Source organism: Rissa tridactyla, chromosome 5 (genome assembly GCF_028500815.1).
Source record: "Rissa tridactyla isolate bRisTri1 chromosome 5, bRisTri1.patW.cur.20221130, whole genome shotgun sequence".
Taxonomy (NCBI): domain Eukaryota; kingdom Metazoa; phylum Chordata; class Aves; order Charadriiformes; family Laridae; genus Rissa; species Rissa tridactyla.
The window spans coordinates 81,081,799-81,101,316 of NC_071470.1; the positions used below are offsets into that span (position 1 = coordinate 81,081,799).

Genomic DNA, 19,518 nt, shown 5'->3' on the forward strand with positions numbered 1-19,518 from the left:
TCTGCACAAGATACTAACCTCTCCGGCAAAGCCCGAGATTTGTAAATCTCCCAGGTGACTAGGAGCAAGTGTGACCAAGCGTAAGGGCTTCGCCAGGCTCCGAGCGAGGCGGTTTCCCCAACGGACTTGTTCTTTAAGAAGGCGATATTTTGGAACTCCTTAAACCGATACGACAACGTCTAGGAACAACCGCTTTTGACAGAAATACTCACGCAGCCCTTCAGCCTGAGATATGCCATCTACTGTCAGACATTTTTATGCCTGCCTAAACGCATAAGTATCCAGGGAAGATAAATGACTTCGATTCGGAGCTCGAGAAGGGATTCAAAGCTGAAGGCGCAAAATTACACACGCGGTCAGATTGTCCCCGTTCACAAACAGCATTCTTGACAAATTCTGAAGAAGCTGGGCAGGAAACAAAGAGGGAGGGGAACAACACTGCCAAGATGAGGGATGACCTGTAAGGAAATTCTTTTTGATTACTGAAAAACGGCTGAAGACTGTTTTGATGACAGTCTAAGCAATTACAACTTGTCTAATCCTAAAGCTGCGTTTAACCTGGCATGCAGCTACAAATACAGGGTCCACCAGGTGAAGTTCAAATTCAAGATTCCAACCAAGAAACAGGATTTTTTAATCTACACGATAAAAAGGTTTTCACTGGACACAGTAAGTTCTCTGCCAGTGAGAAGCTTTAAATCAGTACCGTACTAGCCAAGCCTTTTCTCATAGCTGTCCTCCACCCGTCCAGTAACATCCCCAATGTTAGCCATGAGGGACACGGCGGGAACGAAACGTGCTGCTCTGAAGACACCTAATTCCGTGTGCGCGACAACGCCGGCGGACCACAGAATACGTTAAGTGTGGTTAGAGATTTTCTGTGACGTGATGGGCCTTTTACAAAAAGCCAGTTGGTATACGTGACGCATCGAGAACCGCATCGTTTAACCATAAAGTGAAAGTTTTCTCTTTAGCCAATGCGTGCATTCCTACAAATACATAAATAACATGAACTAGCCTTCCTGGGACTGTGTACGCTCTATCTTAACTTCCCTTTATCTTCATCTGCAACGTTCAAATGCTGTTTTGAATAGGTTACATTCTAGTTAGAAGTAATGCTCTGCCAGCTGACACCCCCCCCCCTTTTTTATTAACAAAAAGGTTACATGAAATACCACCTGAAGCTATATTCTACCACTAGAAGGAATGAACATACTGAGCCACCCACAAAGGTTGCGATGTATCCCAGTTTTGACACGAGGGAAGGAAAAAGAGATTGAAGCATACGTTAAATGAGACTTCTCCAACTCAGAATCGCCAGGACTAAGCACACCTACTGCATACAACAACGACCTTTCTTATTGGATACGACAACAATGATTTTAAAAGGCTTATTTATGAGTCACTAATGAAATCCCAATATGTAGAAAGGACATAATATGCAAAGCAGACACAATGTTTTGTTCACTCCTGTTCTGAATTTCGTCATAAACCAGCAACCGTCTGTTTATCCCTGTGGTTTAATAGCATAAAATCAGGATTTTTGCTTCCCCACCTCAGGTAGTGCGGCGATTTCAGCCTCTCTGCCTCGTTACTGACATCTGCTGCCCCGGGAACGCATGACACACAACCTTCACCAGCCCGCTTGTCCCCTCCAAAGTCATTTCTGCTTTCTCACTCTGTAACACGCACCAGAGTTTGGCTGAATAGTATTTGGAGCGATTTGCATTACAGAAAGCCACTCTCAGAAAATGCAGAAAAGCATAAAATTTTTTGTACCAGACACCTTTTCACCAGGAGACAGTAACTGCCCATGACGTTGCAGCCTGTCGTTGGCGGCTCTTCCGTTCTCGCACGTGGCAAGAGGAGACTCCAGCCCACGGAAACGTTCACCATCTCTTCCCCGTGTCCCGCAGCACCCGCCTGCTGTGTCACGTACCGCTTCAGCGCGAGGCGCCCACCCAGGCCATACTCCGGCTGTGAGCTCTGCTGCTCCGAGCCTCTCCAGCTTGGCCTTCACCAACACAGGCGCACAAAACTTCTCTCGTACCTACGTCTTGGGCGCTCAGGCACAGGGTGTAATTTAAGGAAATCACATTCTTCAGTGAAAAAGCTCACTGATGACGTTTCTCGTTACTCACAGGTAACACACTGCCTTATTTGCCACCAGAAGACCTCTGCGGGTGGCCCACCTTCAAAGCAAAGCATCCTCCCATCGACTCTGTGGAGCGTGGGCAAAGCTGGAGACGTTCTGGCAATTCTACGATTCTATTACTGACTGCAGCTAAGTGGCCTGTGGCACCTCCAGAACTGTGCCCCTATTGATCAAAGCAGGTCGCTATTTAGAGACCCGTCAGGGCAACGAGAGATGCAGAGACAGGCAATGGTTGTCATGACCTGGTTAAGTTTTATGCTCTGGACTAAATAAATTTGACGGCGACCCTTCTTAAAGCCTTTGTCCACAACTAATTCTGATCCGTGGTGGTTGCCTTTCAGTGAAAAACACTTCCATAAGCTAAATTCCGACTCAAAACCATTTAAATCTTTCTCTATATATCACCTAAATGCAAATAAACAAAAACAAAGTCAAGATAAATACCTCAGATCAGTGTTCCGAGGGAAAAGCCTTTTCTTCCCACTGAAGTAGACTTCAAAATCATCTGTTGTCAGCCTGTGGGCATAGTCGATGTACGCAGACACCTCCTGGCGACGAGAATTTTGGTCACGAATGAAGATTATGGACTGGAAAACACAAAGGTGGCCACAAATGAAGAATAGAAATATACACACATTCACAGATTTCCAAATAAAAATGTATTTTAGAGAGTATATAAACATTTTCAACTTCGCCTGGGCCAGGCTTCTGTTAGAGAGTTAAGACACTTAAATTACAGCATATTACAGCATATTCTTAACGCAGGCTTGAAAGTACTGCAGTAAAAATAAACGTAAACGCGGTGTCAGGCAACACGTCCGCCTGCATTCCCCATGTCTCCTGCTACCACTTCGGAAGGGTTTTCCCAGAGGTCCCAGGCCATGCCGCCCAGCCCCATAACACACAATCGGAAAGCAGGCTTATGCCGTTGGGCACCTATTTTTAAGCAAGGCTGTGGTTTTTTGGCCATTCTACAACGCTACTGTCCACACACTTATTACTGGACCACAGCAGGAAGGGTGAGAATGTTATTTCATTTGGGATGCACCTCTACAGCCAAAGGAGAACTTATTTGTCTTAATACTCACAGTGGACTTTTAGCTTTTCAGAAAGATGACAAACTATAAACTGGTTACCGTACACCTCTCTATTCTGCGCTGGGACCAGGGAACACAGCAGACCTCGCCAGCCCTCTCTCTTGCAAGAAAACCCTTGTAACGTTTCATTTCTAACAGCTAATGAGTTCCAGAGCAAAAATCTGATCATTTAAACACAAGCAAACGAACAGCAAAACAAAATCTGTGCCTACAAATGAAGGTGAGTCAAGCAGGGCGGCTACAAGGAGCAGAACAAGTCGCCTGTTTAGCTGTGGCACCTGCGCGTGGGAGCGGAATGGGAGGTGGCAGCGAGGGACCCGGAGGACGCGACACGCTCAGCAGTGGCTCTGGCTCGCCAGGGCAGGCACTGCTTTGTGCCCCAGGGCTCTAACGCTTGGAACGCCATCCCTGCTGCTGCCGGGATGCACGTCACAGACCAAGGACCACGTGTTGCTGAGAAACCCTGTTTCCCGTTCGTTCCCTACTCCTCCTCCGTTCCTTTACCTTTTATTTGCTGTATTTTCCAGGCGAACGGAGGATAGGTTGGAAGAAGGCAATTCTTTCTCACGCACTACCACAGCATGCAAAGCAAAAAGAACTGGTAGAATGAGCGTGGACTTGCAAGACAGAAGGGTTCTTGCATCCTGGGATCCGCCTAATAAAACTAAGCACCGGGCGCAGCGGTTACTAGGTAGGTGAGGTGTAACAGTATTTGTTAGCTGTACACGGGTTTGTTTTCACTCGACTGAAATCAAGTGATATTTCTTTTTTGCATGTGGGGGAAATGGAAGCAATACCACATGGAACCCTCTCAAAAAGCATTTTTTTTTTTATTTTAACAGCAGCAGCTTTCTAGAGTCTAACGGTTTATCTGGCAAGCCTTCGTTATACTTGAGACACGTTTCCTTTTCCAATTTCATATTTAATTCCATCAAAACACGCGTTACTCGTTTCGCGATTTTGTACCGTCAACGTTGCTGATCAGAAGAGCCAGAGGCATCTCCTGCAATACATCTGACCACCTCGAAACACGTCTCTCCTCCCCATCCCCTCCCGATTTGAACAGCCGATTGCTGTGTCTGGAGAGGCAGGTTAAGGGCAGGCATCAGGCAAAGAGAGAACGACGACCGTCCCCAGCACACAGCGGGGCAACTGCGCGCTGCACCCACTGAGACGCAAGAGTAGGTGCTTGCCGCGCATCTGAAAAAGGGATTCACCCTCCTTCAGAAAAAGCCAGTTTTAAATGAACGCCTCGACTTGCCCAGTATGACCCGATCATTTAAAAAAGCTGGCAGATGTTAAAGTATTATTTGCAATGTTAATCACAGCACGACCTTTCAATGCTCTGCTGCTTGTAAAATTAATCTCCCACCATAAATCAACATGGAACTACAGGCAAGCATAGAGACTACCCTCAAAATTGTTTTACGAACTCAATGAAGAGCAACCAGAGTATCTAAACAAAAAAGTTGTTTGTTAAAGGTACGCTTTTGAGGCCTCCTCCTCAAATCTTAAGGCCTTTGATCCTTCTCATCTGTCAACATAATCTCTCCTCTTTTCTCCTCTGTGATTCATTTCTAACCACCTATAAGCATTCATTCATTAAACTATGAATCAGCTTGAATTTTCTTAAGTTATTCTGAACTTTTTAATTGTGTCGCACCTTTTTGCCCCTGAGAAGACTTGTGCAAATCTGCACTCTTTCCTCACAAAATGATAAAGCACTTCACCGAAAAGTCATTGAAAGAGAGAATAAAAATACCACAAAACCCATGAGCAGGAAAATCTTCTCCTAAAAGTCTCTTCATTACCCTTCTGATTTGTCTCTAACGCTACAAACGCTACTAAGCACAGACTTCGGGCTTTACATCCACCCGTGAGTTTTCAGGAACTTACATGGCGAAAGGTGAAAAAGCTTTACATTAAGATGGCGTTTGAAAGGTATGCTTGCACATAGCTACGTAGGGCCTAACAACTGAACCTACTGACTTACAATTACTACAGTTTAGAGCAAAGTAGAACAGAATAGAACAGTTCTACCGATGACCCTCTATCCACATGGCGTTCCTTTCCCACTTTTCTGGCCGAACGCTAGCGTCCCGCAGCAGCGGGGTTTCACCAAGGACCGAGCCGTTTCTCGTAGTTTCCCTGGAGTCGATACCAGCAGCGACGATGCCCTCGGCACCAGCACGCAGGGGTGGGAGCTTGCTAAAAGCCATGGAATTGCGCCTAAATTTGGCCCACAAAAGCCCGCACATCCCCACAGCAAACAACCAGCAGCACGGAAGGTACGGAGAACTCATCTCTCTTGCCGGAGATGAACCCGAATTTTGCCAGTCAGGAAATGCCCAGGAGGACAGGTTCCTTAGCTACGTGCAGCAGGGACACAAACGGACGGACTCGGAAAGCCCCAGCTGTATACGAGGACTGCAACTCACCCAAGAAACACGCGATACGAAACTTCTTCTGAGGTTTAGACACGTCTCAGACACGCGGCCACCGCACCTCAAGCGAGGTCGGGTGTTACGCGCCTTCCAGTACGGATGCTGGAGGCGGCAGCAGGAGGGGGATGCTTAAGGCCAGTGGTCCGTGGAGCGTTCGCAGGTGAGAGGACGGCCACTGGAAACGCTGTGAGAGTCGCCTCTGACCAGGTAGGGGCTTATCCCACTCACATCCCGCACATCCAAGGTCAAGGAGGTTGCACGAAAAAAAGCTCTAACTCTTCATGGGTGGCACTAAGGGAGGCTGAAACCCACAGAGAAGGGAGATGTAGTATTCGCTGGGAATAAATATAAATCTCTCCATATATTTACATTTATTTATTTATTTATGATATATTCGTATAAATCTGTCCACGGCGGAGAGGCTGAGGCAGTGGGTGAAGTTAAAGATCAGCAAACTGTCATTCGGAACAGAACAGGCCCTTCCATTTCCCTGCTGATCTTTCTCACTGCCGTCCTCCAGTGATGTGTTCTTACAGCAAACAAATACTGTGGGATGCCAATGCTCTGAATACTCTCAAACCATTTGCGGCTGCTGGTTCCTACAGACAAAAGCAGAACATCTATAAAGAGCTGCACTTGCCTACGCTAAATACGGGGGCGCTTTCTTCAGGAGTGTATGTATGTGATCCTTGGAAAAGACTAAGACCAACGTGTCATACTTCAAGAAAGATTAAAGAAACCCAACAAACCACTGTGAACGACCGATTCATCCAGACATTTATCAGTCTTCTTAATTACATGGACTATTGGTACAATTCTGTTGCCATCACTGCTTGCCTTTTAATGCGCAGCCCTCCCAGACATTGCAGTAAGCGCGTTTCTCCCGCCCGGCGATGATCAAAATCCAGTAAAATTTGCACTGGCTTCACCCAGCCCCAAATCAGGTCCCGTGTTATCAGCTAGAAACACTGGAAGTAGCAGAGTTAGATGGGGACAAACTTTCACCTCTCCTGAAACTCCTGCCTCGCCTCCCTCCTTCGAGCAGAACGTTCCTGCACTGAAAGAAAACATTTTAATGCAGGGTTTTCTTTCCGCACCTCCTCAGCACAGCTCATGGGCACCTCCTGCACGCGGATTACAGCCGCTTTTTAACTGCATCCAAGGGCTTTGCTGGACGGGGACCGACGAGATGGCGAATGAACTGGAGCTCACCGTGATTCAGCTTTCTTTGAAATTACTGCAACGCAGATGTGCACCAGTGCAGCGGAGCTGAGAAAAGAGAATATACGGGGATATAAAGAGCCCGGCCCTGCCGTCTGGTGAAACGGTCTCGTAACATGAGTCCTTTAATAGCATGCCAAACTGAAGGTAGATGACGGGGAAGTAAAGACAGACGATATTTAGGAGCCAATTGCTAAGTCACCGAGGAAGCTCTTTTCACGAGGACAGTATCGCAGGTGGGGACCCAGGGGAACAAGCACAATTAGGCCGAAAGGGACAGGCGTAAAACACATTGCCAGCTGAAATATATTTTTAATGAGTAGCAATTTATTTTTCTTGCATAGTGCTTGGCCTTATTTGCCACCTGCGGATCGCGTTACATCTAATAGAAATACCAGCGGGCAACAGTAGTCAGAGAAGGGACCTCACCTCTGTATCTTTAAACCAGATGCTATTACCATTTCTGCTTTGCAAGTAGGAACGAATTGCTGACCTGTTCTTTTGTTTAGCTGGGAGTGAATTTAGCATAAAACACAGGCTTACAGGCTGGGATTTACCTTCTGCACAATTTCAGTCTGGGTGAAAGGGGCAGGGAGCAGCAGAAATATATTGACTTTTAGTAGAGAGACTGAACCTCCACTCAAGCGAGCCCAGAATGCGCTTCTGCGCACGCTCCCCTGTTTTCATCTGGAAAGGCTGTTCTCTTACTTAACGCTAACTTTGAAACATTTCTAAAACTTGTAACACGTCCGAAATGACTTCAGTTTCCTTCTCCTATGCACAAAAATGCCAAGCGGGGTTTTCGAAAACATGCATCTTTTACCTGTGCGAAATAGGGAAACCCAAGGAGTTTGAGAGTAAGCGCAGGGTGACAGCAGCCTTTATTCTGCTTCCTTTCATCTATCCAAAATAAGCGGGATGTGGTCTAAAGGTAAATGCAAGTTTAAAAGAAAAAGAAAATATCCTTACACACACGCACACAAATATAAAATTTATGTCTGCCGTGGTTTTTTTTCCTTACTGAAAGTATCTTCAAGCTCTGACCACAGGAGTCAGGTAGCATCTCTATATGCGTTCACTGTTTAGCACCGAAACGCTGGATTCTGGCCCCAAAGAGCACTGCCTGGTGCTAACCTGGGACACCAGAGCACGCAGAAGTACTCTCGGATATTTTATTTGGTTAGCGGAAAGGCAGAGACAAAAACTGCGCTGTAATATAAAGCAACGTGTGCCGCACCTTGTACAAAAGGGTGAAACTCTTCTGTGGTTCACAGAGACCCGGTTCATGCTGGTGTTGCGGGAATAACACCGAGAGCAGACGCCACAGCTGTGAAAATTATTACTCAAGGCCGACACCTCAGCCGTTGGATAAGGCACGGCTTCCACTGGGATAACTGCCGGGCTGAAGGACTTCAGGATTTCACTGGCAACAGTCTGCATTCCGCGCGTTCATGTGCCCGACAAAGGGCAGACGCAGCATTTAGGGACGTTTTCGAGACAAAGCACCTGAGGAGGATGCTGAGAGCGGGGCTGCTCTCACCCGGGTAGAGGTCTACCCTCTCACGAGGACAGACGGGACCCCGGCTCTGCGGCGCACAGCCCGCGCTCGCGTTCAGCCCTTCCCTCGGCTCCCCTGCTGCGGTCCAGGGCATATTTCAGAAACGCAGGCACCCAGACGCATACACACACAATAACCTAACCAAGCTTTTTTGAACCTGGGAAGCAGCGTTTGTGGGAAAGAATGGCTGGCCAAGAAGCAGATGTTCTAGCTTTCAACTCTTCAGAAATAAAAAAAAAAAACAAAACAAAAAAAAAACCAACAGAAAAAGGGAAAAAAAAAAAGTCTGGTTACCCTTCAGAAGAAGAAATGTTTGCTATGTATGTGAAACATGTGCTTCCCAGTCCCTTACTGTTAAGCGCTCGGCAGCTGCTCCGACTGGAAGAAGCTCTGTGGACTGTGAATTTGCTTATCTGTGTAAACAGGGTGTTGCCCCAGTTTGAAAACAATATTCTGGCTGAGAACAGCCTGCTGGGAGCGTGAGTTTAGATTAATTCTGTTAGCATTAAAATAAAGGAGCTTATTAAAACCAGAAACGTGCACAGAACAGAACCTGAAATTCGCTCAGACAGACATAAGAAGTCAGCGTGAGCATCGAGAAGGCGGCCCCAGCCTTTGGGTTCAGCTGATGTGGAACAAGACGTGTTCTCCTGGCAGAGAAGCAACCGCTCTCCAGGTCGAGGAGGGGTAGTTACTGCAGGTGATGCTCTGCAAAGAGTGGAGGGACGTAAGGAGGAAAGAAGAGAAGTATAAAGGCAGTTGTCGGTATGTAAGGAAAGGGAGAAGAAAAAGAAAACAACAAGAAACGAGAAAGAACAGAAGAAAGGATAACCCAAAAGAAAAGCCAGTGCAGGACCCCCCACCCCACCTGAATTTAAGTGCGGGACTGGGGAGAGGGGGGTTGCTTTTTAATTAAGACCTGTCAGGAAAGAGAACGGCAGATGCTTCCTGAAACCTTTTTCTTTCAAGCTACTGAAGAACTACGAGCCCTGTAGGGAATTCCGAAACACGAGGCCAAAACCCAACTCGGTACGTGAAGGGAGAAGGCTGGGGGAAGAACACCCGGGAACGCTCAGAAGAGCTGCCATCTCAGCCCGCTTACGCTCTCTGGACGAACTAAGTCTTTTTGAAGGACGTTCTCCACTGAGGTGCCGGCTGCGAGCGCGGCTCCGCTGAGCCTTGCTGTGCCCCACAGCAGACGTAGGTACCACCGGACCGTGATCCCGTAGGAGGCGAAATGAAAAGCGGGGGTTTCTAGCTGCTCAGACGACACTTCACGCCTGCTACAGAGACTGAGCTCCTGCGTGCTTCTGCCAAATCCCTCTGCCAAGCCCCCATGTACAATTTTCCCCTGTCGTCCAGCCAAAAGGGAGGATGAAGGACTTCGGGGATGCGGGGCCACTGCAGCTCCCCGTCGTGGGGAGACTGGGGATAAAGCACAGGCTGGGTACCTATTCCAACGCTACAGCCGCGGATGGCCTTGCACAGGAAAAAGTCTGGAAAATGAGACTTTCAAGAACAGGGAAAACTTCACAAAAAGGATCCTTTGTCAATCAAAACCTTCCATGACATTTCACTCTTTTAAAATAGCATAGCATCCTTAAAACTTATTTTGGTAAAACAAACTGCCTTGCAGGTAAATCCCTAGTGAAATCTACTGAAATTCCTGGATGGTTTCACCATTTTCTCAGTATTTCCCCATTGCTGAGCTCTGTTTGAGCTCTGCTCGTATGAAACTTTCACCAGTTCTTGTTTTCCTCAGCTAAACGCCTCCTTTTTTTTTTTTTTTTTGGCATTTCAGTGCCAACATTAGTTTAGCACTGAAACAAACCAGAAGGAAAAAAGCACCACTAGCTTTTCCTCTCGTTTCACTTCAAACACATCAGCTCAGAGCGTGTTTGATAGCCCCATATTTTACTGTCAGTAGCAAGTCAGTGGTTCTGGCATGTCAGCAAATATATATACACATATATTCTGAATCATCATTACAGCTGATGCTCTGTCTTCAGCCAAGTCTGGTAGGAAAGGCGTCTTTCCTGGATTGAAACTGCCGCGGCCAGGCGACACGTTCCATTACGCCAGAGAAATGATTTTGCTCTGTACCCTGTCGATATAAAACCCCAGAGGACCGTACGCTAACAGCAAGTGCATCCTACCAAGCCTTTACAAGCTCCGGTTCTGTGGCAACAAGGATGCGGGAAGGCAAAACACCACTTGTTACGGCGGATTTGCTGGCGGACGGTAAAGGCAGTGGCCTGATCCTGGGAAAGCTCTGTCCTTGGGCTGCAAAAACACAAAACTGGCAGACTACAGTCCACCAAAATCTGTTCCCATCCCTGAAGGGAGCAGCAACCGATGTCTGGGAACCGCCAGGACAAGAGGGCGGGTGTGTAACGCTGCTTCCCCCACGCAGTACCCTGAAGCCCACCAACCTGCAGCTCCAGCATTTCTGAAACCAGGGCTTTTTACAACTGGGCTGTTTGGTTTCCGATGGTACCATAGGAAATGAAGGCACAGAAAAAAACATAGACATTCAAGTCACTTCCCTGGCTGATTCACTGAAAACATACATTTCTATTTATCCTGCCTAAACACGTAAAAACCATCTAATTATTAGACATGTAAACCATTAGATAAACTAGCAAAAGATTTCAGCCTGGAAAATATGTGAGAAGAAATGTAGCCTTTTTTTCCAAGAATCTCAACTTTCAAAAGTCCATAAATATTGCTTAAGGGGTTTGGGTTTTTGTTTTTTTTTTTTTTCAGCTCACACTCCTGTACCTGCTCCATCAGAAGGGGATCAAAGCGTTTTCCCTGGCAAACACATAATTTATGAATAAATAAGTAGCGAGGCATGAGAAACTAGAATAATAAGGGTATGGCTTAAAAAAAAAAAATCAGTGAAAGGGACTGCTCAAAGCCTGCCCAAATATTGTACCAACTGGACCTGCAAGACGAGCCTGTCCCAGGACAGCAGTGGCGCTGCACAGAGGGCTCCTGTACTCACATCTCGGTCATCTCTGACGGGAAGGAGAAAAAAATAAAAGAAAAAAATCATATATTTTCTATTAATTGTCCTAGAAACCTTTCGTGGCCCCAGAGGCGCCCTGCTGGCCGTCTCTCGGGGGCGGGCAGGCGAGGTGTCCCCGCGGGCGCTGGGGACGAACAGCCCGGCAGCGTTCGGGGCCGCAGGTGCCGGCCATTCGCCGCGCGTTTGCTGCGGGCGGCCTGTCCGTCACCCACGGCTGCGCACTGACACCGCGGGGAAAGGAAAATACAGCCCCTGTGGAGGGAACCTCTCGGGGCCGGGGTTTTGCTGGCGAGGCTGGCCTCGCTCCTCTCTAGGTGCTACTTAAAAATTGCCACTTGTTTGCCTTGGAAGCGGCTTCAGAGGCCGTGGCCGCGCGCATGGCGGGAGAGCAGCTGCCCGCAGGTGTGTCGCACCCCGGGAACGCTGCCTCTGCCCAGCTCCCAGGGGCTTGCTTTGTACAAGTGTGTTTGTGTAATCTGTTTTCCAGTGGAGAAAAAAAATTACTGTGAAAATAGTAAAGGATTCATTTGCATGTCTTTGAACTTGAGGGGGGTTGTTTTGGTTTTTTGTTTTCTTTTGACGGGGGGGGGGGGGGGGGGAGAAAAGACCTTTTAGAATTACATGGAAAAATATAAGCAAATTACTTTCCAAATTCCAAATCTTTTCCTATTTTCCACTGACCTAAGAGTAAAACACGATCCATGCCATCCCTTTGGGGCTGCTAATGGTTGCAGGAGCTCTTGCAGTTACATTTTTTCTTGGGGGGATTATAGAGCGGGAGCCACACGTAGCTTTGGGATCAGATGAATAGCTCAGCCTCAGCAAACCAGATGTCCCCAGGGCTGCAGCCCGGGACATTAAATGAGTTAAACAGATCTCCCCGCTCAGCCCAGCCCCGCGGAGCCACCCCAGCATCCTCCCGGGACAGGGCTCTGTCTCCGAGACACGGGGTTCATCTTGGCCGGCGAATCCACAGAGCTCAGCGTTATTTTGTTCTCAACAGACATAACCTGTGCTCGCCCCAGGATGTCCCAGTGCCTTGGCAGGGATGGTGTTTTGACAACCTACAGCTCCAGCCGTGGAGGGGTACCACAGGGCCGGGGCCATGCTGGACTCCGGCAACAGCCCCCCTAGAGGGATTTCCATTAAGAGATTCTGTTATCCAGACAAGTCCTCCCCTATGGAGACACATATACACAATTCGCTACGATACCAGAAAGGCCTTATTTTGTACCAGCCTACCTAGCTACATGGAAATCAACAAACACCTTAAAAAAGCAACAAATTGCAATAGAATTTAACAGCCTTCCCCTTGCACAGCAATGACTGAAATGAATACATCACCCCCCGTGCTCCGGGGTCGACTTTACTTCCACAATAACAACTTCAAGGCGGTGATCCTGCTGACACAAGCAAGCGTTTGCTTTCTGAAGCCTCCCCTGGCTCCTCCTCGGCCTTCGGGGCAGCTGGAAGACTAGCTGTGCTTGGCAGGTGCTAACATCTACAGACGGTTCCTCCTCCAAAAGGAGCAGAAAGAGCTCTTCCCTGGATTTATTCGCACCAAGGTACAAACGGGCGCCTTTACGAAAACTGGTAACGTGTCGCTTCTCTTGATGCCAAACCTGGTGAAACCTAGGAGAGATGAGAAAGGCAAAGGAGAAGGCAAGCAGAAATCAAAAACCACAGGGGGAACGCGTTCCAATACAAAGCCCAGGACGGCTGACCTGCAGGCATGATGACAGCGGCTTCTAGTAGCTGCTCAGGGGTCCGCCAACATTGGCGGTGTAATCACATGCACACTTCAGCTCTCCTTAACTTATGAGACCTGAAGGACCACTGCAAAAATTCCTGCCAGACAGAATAAGCATTCACTGATAGCTCAAGGCTTACACCGTACGGTTAAAATCCAGCTTCACTGAGGTCAATCGAAACAAAACTAAGACCCCTGGCCCTAGAGAGATGCACAAAACTAAAATAGCAGCTCAAACATCCGCCAAAGTCCTCAGAGCCTCCACAAAGGGGGGAAGACAGGAAAGAAAGTAAAATCAAGGGAAAGCAAAAGCGTCTTGCTTTTAACGTATGAAAGTTTAGATGATTTTGATGAAATAAAAGCATTCTCATTTTTTCCTGCTACTAGGCACAGCCGTTCAATCGTCCCGTTGATTTTGAAATCCTAATGAACCATGGGGTTTGATGTGCCTGACTCGGCACGGTCTGCGCGGGGTGTCAGACTTCTCACAGCCACGTCTCCCATTCCACCGCGTCTTCCCCGGCTCCCCTGCCCACTCTCCCAGGGAAGGGAAGGACACGCAATTCCTAACCACTTTCTTCTCCTCCCCCTCCGTTTTTTTGGGGGGTTGGTTTTTTTTTTTCCTTTGGTAAGGAATGACCTTTTAAAAAAACCCACCTGTCTAAAGAACACTCTTTCCTGGTATTTGTCAAGGATATTTGAACAGATTTGACCGTAATGAATGTCATGCCTCCAACCGTTGAACTGAACGGGTCGTTCCCAGGCTTCCTTTTTTTTTTTTTCCTTTTTTAAAATGCTGTTTACTGAAACATTCATAAAATCCGCTTGGCAGCCTCAGGGCTTGAACCTCAGCTGCATACCCTGTGTGTACTTAACACTGGCACTGCTGGAAGAGACCGGGGAGAATTTCTCACTTCTTCATAGTGAGCTGTAGCCACAGACCCATTACCCAGCTCCACGGCAGGGCCCTGGCCGGTGTCCACCAGCTCGGGGTTCCGCACGGATGCAGGGCCACAGGAGGCTCCGAAAGGACTCCGAAGTTTGCAAACTCTTCAGGGTAAGGAGCTTTTACTAACACCTATTGGTAAGTTGCAGAAGTTGTTCATGGATTTTTATTAATAAATACCAAAACTAACGCCCAGAGAGACGGTACCCTGAGCATCGGGCATATTCTTCCTGCCGCTTCCCTCGGGTAGAGCACCCCGATTCACCCCTGACGTATTCTGAGGAAGGCATCTGCAAGGAAAGCTGGCCTTCAGGGAAGTTAATTTCTCCCTTAACATTCCCGCTAATAAGAGATTTAGTTACGTAAGCCCTATATTTAAAAAAATATACCTCAATTACTTTCAAGACCACTGAAACTCACCTGCCTCTGTCATGGGACGAGAGAAACCAATACAAGTCTCCCATTTTGGGGTCGAACTGTTCCTTATCCGCTCACCTGTGGTATCTATAAAAACTACACGCCACGAAAACGACATCGCAAGCAAAACCTCGTGCCCCCGTCTTCCCTGGCCTGATGTGAGGCTTGTGCGAATCACCAGAAAGACTCCTCTCCGCTGGACCAGTCTGGCCAAACTCAGACAACTCGCACCTCTTCTAGAAAAGGGCAGAAGCGGCACCTCGGGAACTCCATTTTTACCCACCCTTGTGTTTTACGTCTGTGGGGTTTTTTTGACAGAGGACTTCATTACTCTGGGAAGAACTCCTTCACACGGCGAAAGCAAATCAGGCTTCCTCACCTAAGCCTTTCCGACTGGCGCAGGGCGATCGCCCCCAGTTTAAACACGCGCTCGGCTCCGGCCAGCACGGCAGATGGACGTGCCCAGTTAACAACGCGAGCTGAGATGGGGCACGGTCACGGAAGGCAGAAGGATCCAAAAGGTGATAAACGCTTGGGAAGCGTAAAGCATCCAACAGCGGCAGAGACTGGATCGACGCCTACGCGCTGGAAACGTGCTGCTGAGAACTGGGCTAACTTAGGGCAGGAGTGAAGCGAATGCCATTTGCAACGGCAATGGTTAATTTAAAAAATGTCTTTGTGGCTAAAGACGTGAAGGGGTTGGCTAGCACGGCCCCACTTCGAGAGGCTTCAGGGGCCAGGGAACACTCTCCTTTGAGCAGCCCTTCCCCGCAGCCTGAGGATTTGTTTTGCCCAACTCCCAGCTCCGGCCCTGGCCGGTGCCAACGCGTGGTTCCTCCTGCCACGCCGCAACGCCCGGCGAGGACATCCACCAGCACCATTGCCAGCCAGAGATCCCTTCCCACCTAATTACAGGGTGGTGCCACTGCGCAGACGTCTTCACGCAAAGCCTCGGCAGCCCACAATTAACCAGGAGAATACTGCAGCGAATGTGGTTGGGAGGGGAAAAAAAAAGGAAAAGACATGTTTACCCTAAATTTGACAGAACTGCCTATAAATAGCTATAGGGCCTTGTCAAGCACTCCTTTGCTGTAATTTCTCCTAAAATATCATGTCAGTGGAATTTAGTCCCACGTGTATATTTTCTATCGGAAAATAGCCTCGCTAATACATCTTAAAGATGTCTCGCTGCTCTCTGCCTAGCATCTGCAAGGTATGCACGTGGATTTACAAGGCTTATGTGAAGCATAAGTCAGCGGTTAATCCATTTGATTGTAAATCATGTGACTATGTACTGTGACCACATTAAAACTCTGCCATCAATAAAAAAGGGAAAACTACAGCTACCCTATAATTTTGGTTGACTGAATCAAGCCTGTTCCATGGACTCACACGCATTTGGTCACAGATCTGTCATACAAAGGAGATGCTTGACAGTCACATCTTTAATGACTTACATGTGCAGCTCGTGGGGCTGACGGCCTGGAGACTTCTCTCTCCTCAATACTAATCTACTGGACAAAAGGAAAACAGAGAAAACTGAACACTGGCATCATGAAGGGCGCCGAAGTGGGAGAGGTGACTTTTATCGCAGTTGCAGATTAGGTTAAAGATGGAGCACTTGGAAATAAGGCTAAACCTAAACATCTTCGTCAAGGCTTCTGGTGAGTCCGTGCCCTGAAGGAAGGCCAGTGTTATACTGAAGGCAAATTTCAAGCAAACCCTTTGGCCCGCTACTTCTGCTGTATGCCCATACCCTCGCCTGCCCCACCTGAAGATGTAAAGAGGCGACGATCTGCTTACCATCTTTTCTTAGTGCTGTAAGTGCTTAGTGCAGTCATCAACCTGCCAGCTGACCAGGCGGTGCGAGGTGGCCCTTAAACGCAGCCCTCGCGCACGCCACGGCGGCTCCCTGATGACCCAGGAGAAGAGCGCTCGCTGGGATTATTCCCCACGCGCAGGTCAGCTATCCCGACAGGCACAGCCCACCGCCGGCATGCCGTGGCCTCTGTCACGCCATACCGGCTCTTCTAGAGACCACCGAGCACCCGTGACTTGTGCAGGACTAAGGAGACCACAGTCCAGCCTTCCCACCAAAGGCCCCAGCTGGCCTTTCCCTCCCAGGGCAGACCCGCTCCTGCCCAAGCCCTGCCACGGGGCCGGGGCGGGCAACGCAGAGACAAAGCTGCTGACAGCAGCATCGCACCGTGCGCCCCGGGGAGGGAAAAGGACGTTTGCCATGGAAACACGCGCACCACAACTCGCCCTGGCTTTGGCGGTGGCCGGCACGGCTCGACTGTCCCCTGGCTCCTCCCGGACGCACGACCAGAACCGAAGGTGCCAGAAACAAAATCTGTCCTATCTGTCTCACAGTGCTATAAGTTATTTACTTTCAGATATCTTCCACAAATGTCTCCTGCCCCCGTCCAAATCTCAGCACTCCTCCTCCCCAGAACTTGTATTTCTAGGCGAGCTACGATCAAGAACTGCAGCCTGTGTCGTGCTGCCAAGGGGTTTCGCAGCAGAAATGGAAAGCTAATTCCTCCCTGGAAGGGGATGGAGGCAGGCAGTGGGAAGTCCTCTCTGGAGGACTTGGTTCTGAGGGTTTCCCTTCACATCTCGATGATTTCCTCAGAGGTTCTTCCAAAGACGGCAGCACTCCAACATCAAAGCTGGAGGAAACCGCGCTGCTGTGCTTCTGTTTGGCTCCTTTATCAGAGCCGTAGAGCGCTGCAGAACACTCAAAGCCTCGCGTTAATTAAACACCAGTGTCACTAGGACAGAAATCATTACCTAAGACTCCATTTATGGAAACGCTGCTGTTTCTCCATGGAAAAAAACGCATGACTGGGGAGGGAAGAAAGAAGGGAAAGAGAAGAGACAGACGTTACCCTATATTAGTCCTTTAAATACATGGAAGCAAATCTTAAATTGATTAACTCTCGCCATCAACCGTCTAGCCTCTATTAGCTGCAAAGAGACGGGCTTCTTGAGGGGAAACAGGCTTTCAAATACACAAAGAAACAGACCCGCACCTACCCCGCTCACAAATCACACCACAGCCTGCCCTTCTAATCACTTTTATGATTTGGTCGTGATTTTTCAGACTCGGTTAACAGCCGTCGTACGTATGGCGGCGCCGCCTCGGTGCTTAACAAGGGTGGGCACGGGCGCAGCAGCAGAGCGTTGACCTCCTGGGATTTCTTCCATGCCAGTTCACAGACCTGGCCCCTCTCTTCCATCCCTCCGCCTAAGTTGAAGATCCCTCGCTCTCCCCTTGCTCCTCTGTCGTGCTGTGGCTGTTACCAGAGAACTGCTGGTAACTTTTATTTGCATTTCCTCGTTATCTGCTTAATCTAGAGTACAGGAAATTGGATCCCGGCCCAACAGTGATATTTACATAGCATTGTTCCCATTTTCTGACCTCTTTTTTCATTTTATGAGTTTTCCAGGCTCTTTTGGCAGTCCACTGGAGACCCGAAAGGAGATACCACAATGCCGGACTTCACGGCTTTCTGGTGAGATCTGCGGTACTGTGCGTTGCCCCAGCACCTACAGCACCGATTAATTAACCCCTCAGATTTCACGCAAAGCAGACAATAACTTTCAGTCCTGGAAAGGACAGCTTGGAAACTTGAACTAAGGTCAGGGGCTCAGCAGTCAACACCTAAATTACGATTACAAACCTGTCCTGACCAAGCTCCACCAACACGCCTCATCCCTGTGCTGTCTGCACGAAAGAACGCATTCGGCCTGCACGAACGCCACGCGTTTCACATCTTCCCGAGTTGTCTTGTGTGGTCTACCCCTAATATGGAAAAAAAGCAAAAGCAGACCAGAAATCTCCTTGATAAAATTATCTATCTGCATTTCTAATGAAAGCCAACTGGTAACTCCACTTAAGTCTCCCTGCCAGCAGGATTGCCGAGGCACACCCTGCTTGCTTCTATCAGTAAAACTCCTCAGTCAATCCCTTCAGCATGAAATACAGCTTAAAATAAAAACTATACACCTGAGAAGAAAGGCAGACAAAAGATATCCTAAGCACCAGCTTAAAAAGTAGCTGAGTTCATGAGAAATATTTCCAAATGTTCAATAGCTTATAGAAATGCATCCGGAACCACACAGTTCACGTGCCACACGTCCCTCTCCCCTCATGTCACGAACACCTTTGGTTCCTGACGGATTATTTTGACTTTGCTTTTATTTCTCATCTGAAATCATAATCCACTTGTTGATCAGTGCAGGCTATTATTTCCTGTGAGAAATGGAGTGTTTGAAGCCCCATCTGAAGAATCAGCAGTAGCATAAGAAGCAGTAAAAAATTCAGGAGCTGCTTTTTATGTCAGGAACCCCACGGAGCAGTGAAGAGACATGAAAGATTATAAAACGGACAAAGTAGGACAAAGTGGAAATTGGGCATGTGTTGCCTGATGTTGAGCCTGACGTTTTTCAGAAGAGCAGTTATTCCACTAAAAAAAGAATAATTTTTTTGCTGTGGTTTGAGTTGCCTGATACTGAAGCATAAACATTCACAAGGGAGGCTGAAATAGCCAGATGGGTGAGAACCCTGTTTGGTCCGAGCAGGGCGGCCACCCTGCCCCAGCAGTGCCCAGAGAGGGCTGGCTGCTGCGGAAGGCGCTGGCGTCCCGGCGTGTTCCCTCCGGCACTCGGAAAAACTCCCGCTGCTGACATCCGCCTCGCACGGGAGGCTCGATGGGGCAGACGCAGCAACGGGGACGGTAAGAGACCCCAGAGGGTGAATGAGCCAGGCAGGGGTGGGCGTGCGGGGCGGGCACCGAGGGCAATGGGAGGTACCTCCATCTTCACGGGAGGGAGCGGGTCCCTCAGATTTGCCATAAACGAGACGAGTCTGCCTGGACAGCTGCTGCAGAGTTG

General features: G+C 48.5%; 1 protein-coding gene across 3 annotated transcripts in view; it reads right to left on the reverse strand.

The window, feature by feature from the left end:
* Positions 1-19,518, reverse strand: part of CFAP299 (cilia and flagella associated protein 299) — a 193,810-nt gene that overhangs the window by 24,469 nt on the left and 149,823 nt on the right. For all 3 annotated transcript variants that reach the window (XR_008466769.1, XM_054203957.1, XM_054203958.1), the window contains exon 4: positions 2,600-2,742. Coding sequence is in view for 2 of the 3 variants with exons in the window: in XM_054203957.1 (XP_054059932.1) it covers positions 2,600-2,742 (143 nt within the window). In the remaining variant the exon portion in view is untranslated. The remainder of the gene's footprint in view (positions 1-2,599; positions 2,743-19,518) is intronic.